The following is a 17419-nucleotide window of genomic DNA, read 5'->3' as shown; positions in this document are numbered from 1 at the left end:
CTTCGGACTCCGCTCCAGCTCCAGCTCTGCTCTAACTAGCTTTGTTTGAGGGTGTGCAAAACTAGCTGCTAGGCAAAGTGTGTTACTTGGTGACATCATCGCGTTACAGAAGAAAAGGCGGGACTTCAAGCGAGGCGTTTCAGGCAGTTCAGGAGCAGTGTTTCTGTGGGGGAAAGTAACTCCCTTTGGCGTGGACTTTAGAACTTTGCAGACCTTTTACATGAACAAAAATCTATATAACAAAGGGAAAGGGAAAAAAAACAAAAGCACAATAGGTCCCATTTAACAATTAAAGTCAAAGAAATGCAAAGACGCTAGTGGTTGTCATGCTAACAGGCTCACAGTGACAATGGCAACATCCTGATGTTTAGCAGGTTGTAATGTTGACCAAGTTCACCATCTTAGTTCAACCTGTTAGCAAGCTAACATTTGCTAATTAGCACTAAACACAAAGTACAGCTGAGGCTGATGGGAATGTTGTATTTAACAAAGTATAAATATTAGTCAAATTTAATTTTCAACCTGAAGATGGCGCTATAGGAAAAATGAGGGGATCACTGAAGTCATTAGGATTCAGCCTCTAGGGACCATAAATGTCTGTACAAAATTTCATGGCAATCCATCTAATAGTTGTCAAGATATTTGACTGGAGCAACATGGTGGCCTGACCAGCTGTCTACTAATGGCTAAAAACCTTTTCAATTCTTTTAAACTTCTTCAATGATATATTTGAACAGACAATAAGCCACGCATATCATTCAGGTCAGACTCACACCATTTCTTTTCTTGTCTCACCTCAGTGTTTCACTATGACTGCTCTCTCATCTTGTGTGGTTTGGTTTGCAAACGGGTGATTCACAGTGTACAACGTGGCTCTGAGAAACTAGCAGGAAAATGTATTATAAGGCTCTACAGCCTCTCTTTTTATTTTTATAAATCTCTCTTGCCTCCAACGTACTTAATCAAATTACGTGAGTACTAGTCTATAACATACCCGAAAAAGAAAAAAACAAGCCTTGTCATTAGCTGCATATTCTAAAGAAACAGTGATTCATACAAGCGGCAGTTGCTTCACATTTGTGTTGCACAGCAAGGAAACAGCTTAAGGTGTTGAAACCAACAAGGTAATGCATCTTCTTCCTCTAACGGCTGTTAGCGTTGTCGAAATAACCACAGACTTTTCCTAACCCTGACAAAGTCATTTTGTTGCCTAAACTGGTACTGCATTTTAGGGGCTTGTACAGGCGCTCTGATCGCTTGTGTTGCTGGACATTCGTAGGAGAACGCACAAAAAATTACAATAACTTTTCGTAAGATATCATACGAACTGTTATATACTAGGGTTGAATACACAGGAAATACTTTGCAAAATCTACTCCCCATTCTCAGAAAAAATATCTTTTAGCATGTCTCTTTTGATTCTTCCAAATCGAGTCTGAAGCAATCGTATGTGTGGCTCGGGTCCAATTGATGAGATTGGAGTCCACTCCTCTGCATTTAAGTATACAGTATAATTGATGCTTGGAAATGTGGTGACCTTAGAAAACTCCCAGTACAGTTCCACCAAATTTTAAAAACACTTGCATGAGTGTGCTGAGCCTTTCAGTTTTGTTTTGACTTGTTTTGCTGATAAAAACTGTGGTCTCCTGCTTTATAATTCAAAGTAACAGTTTCATGTTAACTTGTCTGCTAGTTGCAGGTTTGGTTTCAAGTATTATCAGGCTCACTTGAGATGAATTCCCCGTGAGAATGAGAGCAGGTGGCTGCAGGGGAAGTTACCAAAAGTAACTGTCATCATGGGCAGTTTCTATATTTCCCCACATGCAACAGGAAGTCAATTTTTATCAGATTTTGAGCTGCTTATGTTGTGAATACTGTAAGATATTAAAGAGATGTTAATCAATCCTCCCAACCTCTTTCAGTAAACTAAGACCTCCCAGTCCACCCCAAACTAATCTCAAATGACCCTATTAACAGCACTGACCAGTTAACAAGTTAATCAGAGAAACAATTAACTCTTTTTAACTCTCTTTCTTTGTTATTCACCAGATGACATCCGCCACACCCCCTTCCTCTCGCAGCTCCTCCCCTCAGAAGGTGTGCCACTCCCAGACACAGACAGACGTTTTAAAGCCTTTACTGGGAGGTGGCGTATCTGGCGGGGGCGGGACTCTGAGGAAGAGGAGGCGTGTCCTGTCCAAAGATGGCCGTAGCAACGTGCGCATTGAGCACGTCAGCGGGCGGAGTGCTCTATACATGCGTGACCTCTGGACAACATTTCTGGACATGCAGTGGCGCTACAAGTTATTCCTGTTCACAGCCACGTTTGCGGGGACCTGGTTCCTGTTCGGGGTGCTGTGGTATCTGATGGCACTGGTGCATGGAGACTTACTTGGTGAGAGTGGGGGGGGGTCGTCGGTTTACAGGTCATACTGTAGGTTAACAGGTAGTTTAATGTGTATCTCCAGAATAACATGTTGGGGTCGCTCTAGATGATCCACAGACCTCGCTGTGAACCATTTTCATAGGAACTATGTCTTCAGTAGAAAGGAATTCCAATGAAAACCTACAGCAAGCATTATCCCTGATCACCAACCCATTCTCACTCCCAACTCGTCAAATACCGCCGTTTGGTCGGTGCCCCTCGGCATCGGAAACCGACGCACGGAGGCACCCTTTAGCAACAGTATGTGACGAACCGGGCTTTCAACTAACTTCAATGATTACCCACAAACGCCGTTATTTGACGGTCGGAGCAGGTGACGTAGTAATAATAGCATGAGAGTCCATTCAGGGTGGGTGGGAGGTGAGGTGGATGGGTCAAACAAACACAAGATTCTCAACCAGGAGACCGGTGTTTGTGTCCCGTGTGACACTTAAAGTAACAGTCAGTCGTTAGTCACGTGACTCGTCAGTATTGTCAGTCACGTAAGTTGCTAGTCCATGAAGTTAAAGTCAACCACGACGTTTCCTAACCCTACCTAAGTGGTTGTGTTGCCTAAACCTAATTTCCTATGAAACGGAATTTTATTTTGAAAGGACACTATGCATGTAACGAGCATATATTTACACGCCATGACTGGTTCGTCCAAAAGTAACGCAAGAGGGGTACCCCCGTGCGTCGGTCTCAGATGCCGGGGGGCACTGACCAAGCGGCGGTATTTGACAAGTTGGGAGTGAGAATGAGTTGGAATCACCATCACAGTGTTTTTGCAATTGCCCTTTGAGTTTTTCAAATGTTTGAGTTTTTAATACTTTGAGCAGCATAAACTAAATTATTTTCACCCTCACCGTACTGGGGTCAAAACAGAAACCTCAATGATATCTGAAAACCTCAGCAATAAAAACTAAACATTTGCATCAGTTTCAGTAAAAATGTGGCTGAATAGACCCTTTAACTGAGTCAGACAGGGGCGCAATTACAAAAAGATGATGTCACGTACTTCCATTCACCAATCAGGATTTAGCAACATTTGAATCAGACTCTGATGACAGTTGGTAGGTAGGTTGATCACTGTCAGTCTAATCTGATCAAACCAGGCCCACACAGTCCTGATAAAGCAGAGTTTTTGAGTGGTAAACTCTTAATCAATAACAACCAAAGACCTTTTTTTAAAACTATGATTGGAGGAGAGGATGCCTATTTAGGCATGAATATTGATTGTTAGAAATGCTTATGTTTTAAAGCCAAATTCTCAGGTTTTATGTGTCAAAATCTTTTGCCTGATGACTTCTTTCCAAACCTCTGTTCATGTGAATTTAGACAATATGGCATAAGAAAGTCAAATAAACACCTCCAGCATAGTTCACACCAAAAAAAAAAAGTGTTAACACCGTTGACTATACAGTAAATGAGAATTTGACAACTTATAGCGTGGTGTGATGGTGTAGAGTGTCGTACAAGTCTTACAGGGTTGACTGGAAACAGTGAAATGGCTGTCTTAAAGCAAACATCTCTACACCCATGTATACACTTTCATTGGTGGTGAGCGTTATTTCTAGCAGTGCTGTATAGACATGAAGATGTTGGCGTTTATTGTATTTCCTGCACAACATCTTCAGCTAAAACTAACCCTGATAACCACTTCCTTTAATATCACTCAACGTTCTCTCAACTGTGTAATGTTGCATATCAATAGTATATTTTCAAGGTAGACACTTATTATATTCTGCCCTGGAAATATTTTGTTTTTGAGATATTACAACGACCATCATCCCACAATAAAGTGTACAGAAGTAAAATAAAAAAGACAATAGCACACAAACTTCATCTGTTATGGTAACATAAGACATCTTAAATTAACTTTTTTTTTGCCTTTTCAACCATGTCCCTCCAGAGTTCGACCCTCCGTCAAACCACACACCCTGTGTGATGCAGATGCAGACCTTGACGGGGGCTTTCCTCTTCTCCCTGGAGACCCAGACAACCATTGGTTATGGTTTCCGCTGCATCACAGAGGAATGTCCAGCTGCCATCATCCTCCTCATCGTCCAGCTCGTCATCACCATGCTGATGGAGATCTTCATCACTGGTACCTTCCTGGCCAAGGTATCCAATTCATAAAACATCCAGCTGCAAAGAGAGATACAGTGAAAAGAGATAATCTCTTCATACATACAGTAGATCCACATAGATACATGATGTGTGCTCTCCTACTTTTGAAGCACAACTGCATGCAATTCCTTGCAGTGTGCATTCATCTGTCCCTATGTTGAGTGTGAGACTCTTATATGAGTCTTATCAAGGATTATCAGACTGAAACCAGACCTGATTGAGCTTTCTCTGCTCAGGTTGCTCGGCCAAAGAAGCGTGGTGAGACAGTGAAGTTTAGCCAGCATGCTGTGGTGTCGACCCACGAAGGACGACCCTGCTTGATGATCAGGGTGGCCAACATGCGCAAGAGTCTCCTGATTGGGTGTCAGGTAAGTGTGTGAAAGTATACATTATCAGATATTTCAAACATTTCTGCAAATTCTCCCAGTTCTGTGTAGACGTTATGTGCAATTTGTCAAACTGTGAACCAACTTGTGCACCTTGTTCCCCCTTTCCCCTAGGTGAGTGGAAAACTGCTCCAGACCTCTCTGACCAAGGAAGGCGAGACTGTTCGTCTGGACCAGAGGAATGTGCCGTTCCAAGTGGACATGTCCAGTGACAGCCCCTTCCTCATCCTGCCCCTCACCTTCTACCATATCATCGATGACAACAGCCCGCTGCGAGCCTGGGCTGCCAAGGGTAAGTTTGATGGTGGGATGGTGAGATGATGGAGAGAGGAGATTTGGTGGGTGGTGGTAATTTTTAACAGGGGGGACGGGTTTAGGCAATTATCCGTCTGCTACTTCAGCACCACAGACATAGTGCCATGGATTTATCAATAGAGTGGTGCAGGAATGATTCCTAAAACCCGGAAACACTTCCGGTTCCCTCGTCTGGAAGTCAATGGGTTTTTTTAATGGGTTTTTGGTTAGATGCCTTAAATAAGGTCTGTGGTTAACACAAGCTGAAGAGATTTTAACATTTTGTTCTACGACATAAAATACGTTGTGAATTTTGAAGCTTTTATGTGTCTTTAAAAGGGCGGTTGCTAACAAGTGGCTAAATGAGACTACAAAACGTCATTACGTCGAACATTACTCTGCCTTTACCTTAGTGGTGGTGACGTGAAGTCATGCGACCGTGGTGTAGTTTGTTTATAGCCTAACGTTAGCTTTTTACTTTTGTGATTGCATATTACGCTTCAAAAATCATAAAAGTGGTGTTCATTTGTGAAGATTATCTTGCGGAACAAAATGTGTGAGTATCATGAATATTTGTTTGCTTCAGAGCTTATTTTCTGCAGTAATTCAAAATATAGTGGCAAACTCCCATTGGCTTTTCACTGAGGTAACCAGGGCGATGCTAACTTCCTGGTTGGCCTACAAAAGTATACGTCATCCCTGCAGCAGTCTATATACAGCACAGTTAGGCTACTGATATTTCAGAACACTGGTCTGGGCCACAGATTCTAACTTGCACAAACCTCATAAAGGATCAATGAGTGAGGCAGACTGGACAATCATATTCAACTAAACAACCCCTCTGCCCCTGCACTCTCTCTGCTACTAGGGGATGGAAAAGGGGGGGTGGCAGGCATGCATTTTGGTCATTCAAAATGAGATACACAGCCCTCCTGTATTTCTGGGTGGCCATCAAACGGCAACAAGGATGAAGGGTAACTAATATAAACCTGCTTTCTGCTAGCTACGGCAACATTTCGGCATAGAAATTTTAGATTCTTAGTAATGAAATCTGAAGTAGAAGGAATTTTTTACTGAGAAATCGTGTGGCAAGAAGGTAAGCTGTATACCAGACATAAACTTCCTGTTTTTAGTGGTTGGTGAGCTCAGATGGTGTGAGCTACATGCTTGATAAGCAAACTGAGAGGATTTCCATTTGTGATAATACCTTTCTGAAATGAATGTGGGTAATTACAGTGTGTGTATCGTTTTACCTTCCAACCTTTGTTCCTCTATTCCCTTCTCTAGGTACTCTTTCTTGTTTCCTTATTTCGTTACCATTCTTGCCCATTTTTTTATTAACCATCAGATGTCTTCCCCTCCTTTTGATGGTGCATTGCTTTAGACCATTTCACAGTTGTGTTCCAGTTTATTTGCTGTTGCACAAGAAGTAAACATGGACCCAAGCTGTTGCCTAGCAATGCAATTCTGTTGAAACAGTCTATATTTCTTGGCGCACTCCCTCCACAAACAGTTGATCAGTGCAATAATGGGAAGCCATTTTTCAGGTTTGCATCACCTGCGTGTGCATACTGTACATGTGCATCCTCATTCACAAGATACAAACAACCCGCTCATAACAACATTACTCTATAGCACTACTAGTGGTAAAAAATGCCACAATGTGCCTTTAAGTTGTTGTGCCTCTTCTTTTTACACCTCTCTGTAACGCTTAATTCACACGAGAGCAGTGGTGAAGTGCGGCCTGCGGCGAGCTGCCATGCAATGTCTATGGAAAGTTGCGGGCTCACTCCCAAGCTTAGCGAGCTGCGACCGTTTGATTCTGCAGCGATGTGTGGGCCAAACTAAAAGTTGGGAAACGTTTAATTTTAGAGTCAGAGTCCTGTGACTCCTGTGACATGTTGACATATCTTACAAAGAATTTCTTCCCGCATGAAACACATGAAAACGCCTCCAGAAAAATTTAATTATTACTACGAGCAAATTCTGCTCCTCTACTTCCACCAGGTGGGGGCTGGACAGATCCAGAGTTGGCAGACTTCGAGCTGCTGGTGATCATGAGTGCCACAGTTGAGCCGACCTCCGCCACCTGCCAGGTCCGCACCTCCTACCTGCCGGATGAGATCCTCTGGGGCTATGAGTTTCCGCCAGTAGTCTCCCTTTCCCCATCGGGCAAATACGTAGCTGACTTCTCCTTCTTCGACAAAGTGGCCAAGACTAAGACCACGCCCATCTTCAAACCATCCAGCCCCCAGCATGTTTACCAGAGCAACGGAGGTGGGACTGTGCCTGAGGTGTCCGATCCAGAGAAGATCCGTCTGGAGCAGAGCTACAGGGAGAGAGGGGAGGAACGAGGCCGGGTCAGAGACACTCCTCTCAGTGTTCGCATCAGCAACGTGTGAACGGATGAAATGGTTGAGAAGGGAGCGTCTCATAGAGAGCAACACGCAGGAATCTTCCGAGCACAATGTCAATAACAAATCAATGAACATCATATCAAAACAGCTCGGGAGACGGATTTTTAGACTGTTTTGAACTTTTGAAAGATATCTAGGTCCCAGTAGCTCCAGATGATGCAGAAAGGAAATATGGAAGACTGTGGACTTCTGTATGGTAAACTTCAAGTTTGTCATACGTTTGCTGGGATAATACATGCTGGTATGACTGTATTCAGATGACGGCATAACACATTGCCTAACTGCAGCTACTATTTACATTTGAGTGTGGCGAGTGCACATGCACCTCACATATACACTTTTATAACTAAGAAAATAACAGGTTGGATTATTTATTCACACAGAAAGAAAAAAACATAAATACAAAGATATAAAACAAAACTAAACAAGCAGTTGAGACGATGGAAACCCCAGTTGTCTTGTTTGGGTGCTCCTCCGCTTACTAAATGTCAAATTGCAGTATGAGTGGGTTTTTTCCAATGACAAGGTTGGACGAGTACAGGGGGCGGTAAGGATAGTGTGATAATGGGCGCTGGCAGAGTAAACTTTCTATACTTCCTCTAAATGTCATTAATACACATGTGTAAGTTATACACATTTATAAAACTCCTATGACTGACATGACATTTGCTTTTATTTCTGTAAAAACACCAATGAGTGATGCTAAGCCAGTCCTCATAGAGCTCACAAAAACCCCCACCGCAACACACTCATGATATTTTTACATTTCCTGTTGTAAAACGACGGAAGTACCCGCGTTAAAGACACAGATGACAGTTATGTGTATTGTACATGGCAATGCGCTGTAACACATTATAGGTAAAGCACTTTCTTAAACTAATGTAGCACTACAACTGGAATGAAGACACTTCAGATTGAATATATTGTGTTAAAGGTGCTCTATACTGTCTATTGATGATGTGGGCATACATTTTTTTTTCAGTTATGTATCGCTGTTATTGACAGAACGTTAGCACTTTATGTTAGTACATGATGTACACTTGCACCTTAGCAGGATTAGCTGCCTTACCTTAGGAAGATATGATTTTTGATTCTACTAAAAGCACTTAAACATTGAATATCACTGAATTTGAAGCAGTTATAGACTTTAAAGGACCAGTGTGTAACATTTAGGGGGATCTATTGGCAGAAATGGAATATTATATTAATAAGTACGTTTTCTTTAGTGTATAATCACCTGCAAATAAGACTCGTTGTGTTTTTGTTAGCTTAGAGTGAGCCGTTTATGTCTACATAGGGAGCGGGTCCTCTCCACGGAGCCTGCCCTGTTGCACCACCATGTTTCAACAGTAGCCCAGAACGGACAAAGCAAAAACTTTACTTTCTTGGGCCAGAGTTGATAGCGTTACTCGCTGCTGCCGCCGTCGCCGCCGCTCTCTCTCTCTCGCATCACCACTCACTTCCCACGTACACACACACTCTACGTACTGTCTCTGCTCCAAATATCCTACACTACTCTTACAACTACTGGCTCTAGATTGGGCCATTCTCGTTTTCGCGTCGGCCACCTTAGTTCTTCTACACGCTTGGCACACGGGCGAGGCTTCAGTTGGTTGCAATCTGCAACCTCATTGCTAGATACTGCCAAATCCTACACACTGCCCCTTTAATACAGATGCTTCTTTTCTTCAAAGCTAATTGGAATTGCAGTTTCTCTGTCTCAGTGGCTTTAAGCAAACTGAGTGCTACAAATGAGATAATGTTTCATTACAAACAGCTGCTACATGGATGCAGAAGGCCATCAGGTTATTGTGGGTTACAAATGTTACTGTAGGATACTCGAGGAAGCTCTTCTTTCTGTGTAAAGTAGGAGCCTTCTGTACGTCCATGTGATTTTCGAGTTACTAACATTGTCAAACTAACAACGAACATTTTATGGAAGCCCCTTTTATTTTTCAGCCTAGGCAACAAGGACATGAGGAGGACCACCAGAGGTGAGTGCTGAGAATGTGAAAGTAATCTTGTAAGTCACTGATAATGATTCTGTTCTGATGGAAATGTGAAGCAAGGATGAGTATGATGGATATGAATGTGTTGGAAATTGTATGTATTTGTAACATTTTCTTGAATTAACATCAAGCTCTGGAATGTTAATCAGGTGGAGAGATCCAATGAGACACATCTCTCTAAAAAAGGGGTTTAATAAAGCTGATTATGAGTTATTAAAGGCCATATTTTGTTTCATGTTTTGTACAGGCGGTTACAGTAGACAGAGGAGCTGACGTAAGTTGTGTGAGATATATCTTAGCCTGATAGTCAAATATGAGAGCTATGGATGTAAAACTAGTCACAAGACACCATTCAGACACATAAGCCTACTGTTCATCACACTTTCATTTGTGTTGCTCAAAGAATTGAAGAATTTTTTTTAAAGGAATGGGAATATTTGTAACTTTCGTGACAACAAAAACTCAAAACTCAAAAGTGGATTGTAGAGAGACATTTCCTGATAAATGGTTTCTGAGCACGGTTCACAAATAGCCTATCCACTTCCTCATGTAGCACATTGCAAAATGAGGCCGTGGGTCGTACTTGTCTTTGCTGTTTCTCTGCTGCTTCCCTGTGAATCACAAGGTAAGAACTTTATTTTGTTTATGTTTCCTGTTGTTGATTGACATTGTTTGTTTTCAAAATCGAAGTTGCCGTACCGTAGCACTATTTCACCAATAACAAATGTTATGTTTTATTGGAACTAACTTTTGAATGATGATAATATTGAGAAATATACACAATTCTCAGTGATGTGCTCATTGTCTATTATTTCAATAATGATGCTTAAAATCTAAAACTAAAACTTTTATTGAGATATACAGTTATGTCAGTTACTACCCCACCACTTACCCATGCATGACAAAACAATAGGGGTGTCTGCTTCTTCCTGTTTAATCTGGATAAGAAAAGTCAAACACAGCTGTACATTTTACTAAAATTTGCATTCTTCATTCTTGTACAATGCCCTAACACTATATACTGAAACAGTAGGCAGGCAATTTCCTCAAAAAAGTATCATTGCCATCAGCCAGTCAGCAAGATTATTTAATATTATCCATATTTGGATGAAGATATTGATCCAGACACAGATTGAAAACATTCTAAAGACTTTTGTGTTATTTAAGTGACACATTTAGAGGATATCCTTGGTGAAGGTACGGACTCTTTGAGTCCTTTCTAGTTCCCATCTTGAAATTTTCTTTGATTTCTTTGAATAATACATATTTTAACCTTTACAGTAGATAATTATAATACACACATTATACATTATAGCAACATGTTGAAAAGGTGTACACTGTCTCTCCAAGACACATAAACTTGACTCCTTCCGTAACAACCTCAGTAAGCAGTCGGTGGAAATATCCGCTCACGGTCTGTCTCCTCCAAGCTGGAGAACAAAGTGAAAGAAAGTCCTCTGTCTTTTTAGAAGAGACTGACTGGAAATACTCGGTAATGTTAAGAAGAAAAATAAAGTAACATCTTACTGTCAATGGGCTTAGTTTCACCTGTTAAACTCCTCTATCCTGAGGCAAGCTGTGTCACGAGACAAAGCTGATGTAAGGCATTTTTAAAGACATTTTCCAACCACTGATAAACCATGATAAGCTGAAGGTACTTGAACTGATGATCCAATGTGTAAGAAATATAGTAGGGATGGAATAACATTCAGTTTTGACCGGATAACCACATATTGTGTGTGATTTTTATTGTATTGTGTGTCTACTGTTTTTACAGGGCCCAGTGCTGTGACTCCTGTGTTTGTGCAGAAGGGAGGAGATGTGCTTCTGAATGTTGATGCTGATGTTCCTGAGGATTTTTCTTTTGTTGAGTGGAACGTCAATAAAACGGTCATTTTAGTAAGATTTCCACCTGGTGGTGAAGAACCAACAGTCTTTGAGAATTACACTGGAAGGATTGAGTTTCCTGAGAAAAAATACTCTGTGAAATTGAAGAATCTAAAAGAGGCAGACAGGGGAGTTTATACTGCAAAATTGTCATTGCTTCAAGGAGACCAAACACTAGCTCAATACAACGTCACAGTTCAAGGTGAGTTTGTTAACATTTCAGACACTGATAGAGAGTTTTCTGCTGCCATGTTTCTAAAATTCTTCACAGAAACTTTCCCTCCTCAGATCCAGTGTCTCCAGTTAATCTGACAGTGATCTCAGTGGACTCCAGAAGCTCAGAGTGTGACCTCACTGTGACCTGCAGAACACAGGACTCTCACATTAACAGCACTTTTAGATGTGACAACCAAACCTGCAGTCAGGAGGGAGGAGAGCAATCAGAGGTCACAACCTCTGGTGCTTCTCTCCGCATCTACCTGTCGAATGGCTCAATCATCTGTAACCATAGCAACCAGGTCAGCTGGACCGAGGACATTAAAATAATTGGACATCTTTGCCTCCAACCTGATGGTAAGACTGAAAGACAGAACAACTTCCTGAAAATAATGCACAGTTTGGAGTTAGATTAAGACTTATAAACATTTCTTTTTGAAAGAAAACTTTCATACATCCAAGTAAATAAATTAAGTTAAGATAAATAAATTGGGTTTGTTACAAATATGGTTAAAATCCATGTTTCCATTTTTCATTGTGTTTTGAGGGGTGCGTACGCTGTAGGATTTTAGTATATTTTCAAGGAAGAGTTGCTCTGGTGGCAGAAATTACCTCATTAATTGAGTTCAACCATTGTGGGTTTGACATTTTAAAAGCCATTTAACCCTCTGAGACCTGTTTTTGTCTTTTTTAGGAGGGTACAGGGGGTCTTTAGGGGATCTTTAGGGGGAGATAGCAGGTCAGCACATGGAAGTGGTGTACATCATCATTCAGAATTTATTAGTTATTAATTATTGATCCAAGTATATGATTTCCATTCCCTTGCTCTATTATTTATCATAAGTTGTTGCAGCAATTTTTGGGTTGATACCATTTGTTACACAGATTTGGTGCTAAATTTAACAGTTTTTTACCACTCGAGAATTGATAAAAATGACCAATAATCCCTCCAAAATACCAGATTAAGACACCAAGACCTTGAGGAACACCATAGGAAAAGCAGGGGCGTTTTAACAGGGGGTTCAAAATCACAACTATTTTTGTCCTTGTCTCAGGATGACCTCTTTTACTGTAAACTGCTGCTCGTTTTCTTGGACAGGAAATAAAACCGCTTGTTTGTGTGGAGGAGGGATATAAAATTGAGTTCACTCAGTTTAAATAGATTTTTTTTTTTATTTATATATTTTTTTATTTAACGTATATTTCAGTGAAACCTAGTAAAAACCAAAAATGATAAGCCTTATCTATCGGCTGGCATGAATTGTTAGTATTTGGTAGGTTATAAAGCTAAACTAGAAAATGACTTTGTAAAACTAAGAAGCAGGTGGTATTTAAATTAGCTCATTCAGGGACTTTTGGAAGGTTGGTAGATTTAAATTGTGACAGTTTTTTTTAAATATATTTTTTTATTGAAGTAATGGTACAATACAGGTTACATAATGCAATGCATTACATCACCCTCTATTTTTGTATTTTGACAGCTTTAAATGAACAAATGAAGTGATGTCTTACCACAGAGCAGGTTACCAAAGCATTTTTATAATTAAAACTGCAGTCTGTTAAAAGCACAGGCTGGGAAGATGTGATGCTACAGTGGCACACTTTCAATTATGTTGCAAGACTTAAACCAGACATACTTTTCTAATCTGGCTTTTGTTTTTCTTTGCAGATCCTAAAAAAGATGGCAGCAATGTGAATGTGACTGCTGTTGCTGTCCCAATTCCCATTCTCGTCTTAATAGGCCTAATTTTGTTGGGCCTGTTTTGTTATTATCGAAAGAGAAAAAACTGTAAGTCCAAGTATGAATTTTAACATATAATTACATGTAAAATCTGCAAACTCTTATCTGTTTACTGTACACGGGAATTCAGTGTTCTAAAGTCCATCCTCTGCCATACTTATAAATCCTCTGTGTGTATTCGGTAATGCAGCTACAATAATAATAATAATAATAATAATCCTACAAATCCTACACATAGAGGCTTTATAAAGTGCTGCTGTTTGAAGATGGAGTCACTTAGAAACACCCTAAATCTGGCCTCAATTTAGCTGCAGCTCAAGTAATGTAAATGTAATGTGGTTAAAAGGTAAAGCTCTAAAATGAAAAATAAATTAAAGCAAATCAACATGTATTTTTTTTTTTACAACTGACCTGCAGATAACACAGAGAGCATCGAAAATACAGTATATGAAATACCGCAGGTAAGGGTCACATTTTATTTTTAACTTCACTCTCCCAAAATTTGCCAGACACACTGAGGAACAGAAATTCAGATTTAGAGCAATTTAACAATTGAAACCGGATTTGAGGAAAATTAAGTTTATTATGTTTTCAAAATCAAAAACTGGAGCCTCACATGCTTCTATTGGCTATCTCTATGCACACCAATCACTATACATTTTCATGACAAAATGGTCTATGTGCTGTATATGACCTGTGACTCCTCGCTACAATAACTTCTGCATCAATCTGCTGTTCCAAGTCCTACTGCGCGCTCCTAACTGCCACATGTGCACATCGCTGGTTGTGTTGCTTGCTTGTGCTCAAATGTAATGCTCTGGACCCGATGAACCCGATGCACCACGATCCATCTATCCAAAGCCTGCTGCCCAGGTTTCTCTACGCTGCGTATGTGTTGTTTGCTTGTGTTTTATTATAGTTATTCCATCATTTTGATGCTCCACTTTGCAAAACAGCAAATGCATGTTCAAAAAGGTGTTGTGTTCTCAAAACTCTTCATGCAAATATCGAATCCCATACTGGTGTCTAAAAAGACAACACTGCAACAATGTCATGCACATTAGGCCACAGGTTTTTAAGCACATACTCTATCTACACGATCACAGCTGTGTTTCAGACAGCTACTCCCTTTGCTTCAGTTTTTCGGCACACGCCCGCAGCTAGACGTGACTTCCTACTGAGCCAAAGGTTTTGCACTTCTGTATTCACTTCCGTATCACAGTGAATATTGTGAGCAGAAGACTCTCAGGCGAAATCTGCACTCGGTGTCTGCGTTTGTGTTAAATGTTTTGCAAACCTTAATTTCAGCCTTGGAACAAATCAAGAGATGAGAAAAACTCGAATTTTCTGTCTTTTTCTAAATGCAACCTACTTTCTGTGTTGTCAAAGTGGCGTAGATGCTTTCTCTACGTGCTTGTGTTTAAGCTGCAGTGTGTTGTGCTCTCTCGGCCAAGACATTCATTTGAACTCAACTAAGGATCTTTCAGACACACCTTACTCTGCTCTTGATGAAAAACACATAAAACTATGTTTTATAGCAATTTCATGCATTTTAGATACAAATTCATTGTAATGTTATGAAAAACAGGCTTAACACTTTTGTAGTCCATGATACAGACGCTTGTAGTATTTGAAGGATTTATATGAGCTGCTGTTAATCGTAGTGAGATTACTTCCCATGTAAATACAGAAAAATAGCACAATTAATAATAAAGTGTAAAGTAAAAATGGCAAACAACCTTTGCTAAAAACATTGCATGTGATATATTTTCCAGGTCGGAACTACAGCCCAACCTCTGGATCAGAGTCCAACAGATGATGCTTCAGGTCTTTCTCCAACCTCCACCTACTGCTTGGTAGGACCTCACACTGGACCCCAGGAGACCAATAAGACTAGAGACACGACTGTGCCAGAGAGCCTGTATGCTACGGTAGATAAGTCTGCCAGGTCCTTAAACAATTAGGGGTTGAAGTCTGTAACTCTGAGTATATATGATAAAAAAAGTTATTTTCATAAAGCTGTCACTATATCCTGTAAATAGTGCATGAGACAAATAATCTGTTAAAAAACAAAAAAACAACACGTTTCCCTGTGTCCTCCTGTGCTCATAATGGCATGCCTATTTCTCTCCTCAGATGTTTCAGTGTACTGTTTAGCTGTAAAATGAAAGTTTGCTCTGGCTGGTGGGCGGTGCTTGGTTTTGGCTCGACTGTTTTCAACATGGCTAAACAGTACACTACAAGATGTCTCTGAACACATTTCAGCGCTGCCTAGTTTGACAGTTTGATCGGAGTTCACAAGATTCTCGAGCAGCAGCTGCCCAGAGGCTGCTCGGCTCTGATTGGTTGTTTTCCTTCAGTCACCGGCGAATCTTGCAAATGCCATTAGGAGCACTAGGAGGAGACAGAGGAACATGAACATAAACATGACATAATCTGTCTCATGCATTACTGTCAGGATATAGTGACTTTTTATCATATTTGCTCAAAGTTACCAACTGCAGCTTTAATCAGGAATTGTATTCTACTGTGCTTACTGCATTTTCCAGTTTTGCTAAGTGTTGCCAAAGCTGCCAATGTATAAGTTTATATGACCTGCTCTGGAATGAAAAGACTTTTCAAACATTTCAATAGAAACAGCTGTAAAACAATGAGGAAATGTTACTAAGCATCACACACATTCAGAAGTAGCTTTTTGTTTCATCATGATTTGAGCTAGAGAAAGAATCTGATGCTGTTCTACGGAACTAAAAATGTGGAAACATTTGAAGGTCTCTTGTGCAGTTGTGAACAGAATTACATTTAATTTTGCGTTAAGAGGTAAACAGTGTTATCTAAGGACTTTAAGTTATTTATGTGCTTTGTTCAACATGAGGTGTTTTTTTCTAATTTATTTCTTTTTTTAAAGAGATTTTTACATATAGTTTGTTTACAAAGATATCAAAGGAATTCTCGACTGAAAATTCAATTTGGAGAGCTGAAAATGTCGCCAAGCAAAGATTGTAGCTTTTCTGAGCATATTAACCACAACAGTATATATATGCATTGTATATTGTGCTGAAACAAGCTTGAAAATGCTATTAAATGTTTTATTTTTCTATATTCATATTTTGTCATGCATTCAGTCTGTGTTTCCTAGAATAATAGCACTGATCAATTCCCTGCTGAAAAACTCACAATACCAGAGTTCAAAGTCAGTGACACATGATCTTTTGGCTTTCACTAATTCACACAATCACGCACATATAAGATGAGTATCTGGATTTAATAAGTGTCCAATAATGGTGCATGTACCAGAAACTGCTTTCACCCATATACTGTATATAACAAGTGGACGTATACTCAGCCATTGGTTTGTGGACTGCCGTTTTGAAAACTTGAGTTCGACATTTTGGCCGTTGCCATCTTGGTATTTGGCTGTCACCATCTTGTTTTTTGCAACCAGAAGTGACACGAGAGGGTGGAGCTTAGTACAACCAAACTCTGGATAACACATTTTCAGGCGACCTAAAAGGTTTTAATTAACTTTCATGAATTAAAAACACACTGTGAAAGAGTTAAAGTTCTAAGACGGAAACACGGACAACTCCCAGACAGGACAACGCCGTGGTAGTGACCTGTCAATCACAAGGTAGCCACGCCCTAAAGCATCCCCTGCTTTATGGTCTATCTGACTCTAAATGGGACCATAATTTACTAAATGAACATCATGCTGTATTGAAGAAGACTTGAAACTAGTGATTGAGACCATAAACTCATGTTTACAATGTTTACTGAGGTAATAAATCAAGTAAGAAGTAGGCTCATTTTCTCATAGACTTCTATACAATCAGACTTCTTTTTGCAAACAGAGGAGTCGCCCCCTGCTGGCTATTAGAAAGAATGCAAGTTTAAGGTTCTTCCACAATGGCTTC

General features: G+C 40.2%; 2 protein-coding genes across 9 annotated transcripts in view; both read left to right on the top strand.

Annotated features, from left to right (window-relative positions):
• LOC119498714 (ATP-sensitive inward rectifier potassium channel 10-like) overlaps window positions 1-17419 on the top strand; it is a 40552-nt gene that overhangs the window by 5431 nt on the left and 17702 nt on the right. For 2 of the 4 annotated variants that reach the window (XM_037787757.1, XM_037787756.1), the window contains exons 2-6: window positions 2082-2395; window positions 4338-4549; window positions 4792-4923; window positions 5056-5233; window positions 7243-7649. In XM_037787757.1, coding sequence (XP_037643685.1) covers window positions 2257-2395; window positions 4338-4549; window positions 4792-4923; window positions 5056-5233; window positions 7243-7637 — 1056 coding nt within the window. In that variant the 5' untranslated portion in view covers window positions 2082-2256 and the 3' untranslated portion in view covers window positions 7638-7649. Of the gene's footprint in view, window positions 1-2049; window positions 2396-4337; window positions 4550-4791; window positions 4924-5055; window positions 5234-7242; window positions 9885-17419 lie in introns of those variants that run through there. The other 2 variants (XM_037787754.1, XM_037787755.1) reach the window with 2 other exon arrangements.
• LOC119498716 (SLAM family member 7-like) overlaps window positions 10157-17419 on the top strand; it is a 58852-nt gene continuing 51589 nt past the window's right edge. The window contains exons 1-6 of one of the 5 annotated variants that reach the window (XM_037787759.1): window positions 10157-10286; window positions 11439-11750; window positions 11837-12121; window positions 13434-13553; window positions 13923-13966; window positions 15281-15453. In XM_037787759.1, coding sequence (XP_037643687.1) covers window positions 10166-10286; window positions 11439-11750; window positions 11837-12121; window positions 13434-13553; window positions 13923-13966; window positions 15281-15453 — 1055 coding nt within the window. In that variant the 5' untranslated portion in view covers window positions 10157-10165. Of the gene's footprint in view, window positions 10287-11438; window positions 11751-11836; window positions 12122-13433; window positions 13554-13922; window positions 13967-15280; window positions 15502-17419 lie in introns of those variants that run through there. The other 4 variants (XM_037787758.1, XM_037787762.1, XM_037787763.1 and 1 more) reach the window with 4 other exon arrangements.

The sequence above is a fragment of the Sebastes umbrosus genome, chromosome 12 (genome assembly GCF_015220745.1).
Source record: "Sebastes umbrosus isolate fSebUmb1 chromosome 12, fSebUmb1.pri, whole genome shotgun sequence".
In the NCBI taxonomy this organism is placed as follows: Eukaryota; Metazoa; Chordata; class Actinopteri; order Perciformes; family Sebastidae; genus Sebastes; species Sebastes umbrosus.
Note: the sequence above shows the minus strand (reverse complement) of the source record. Positions and strands in the feature narration are given on the sequence as shown.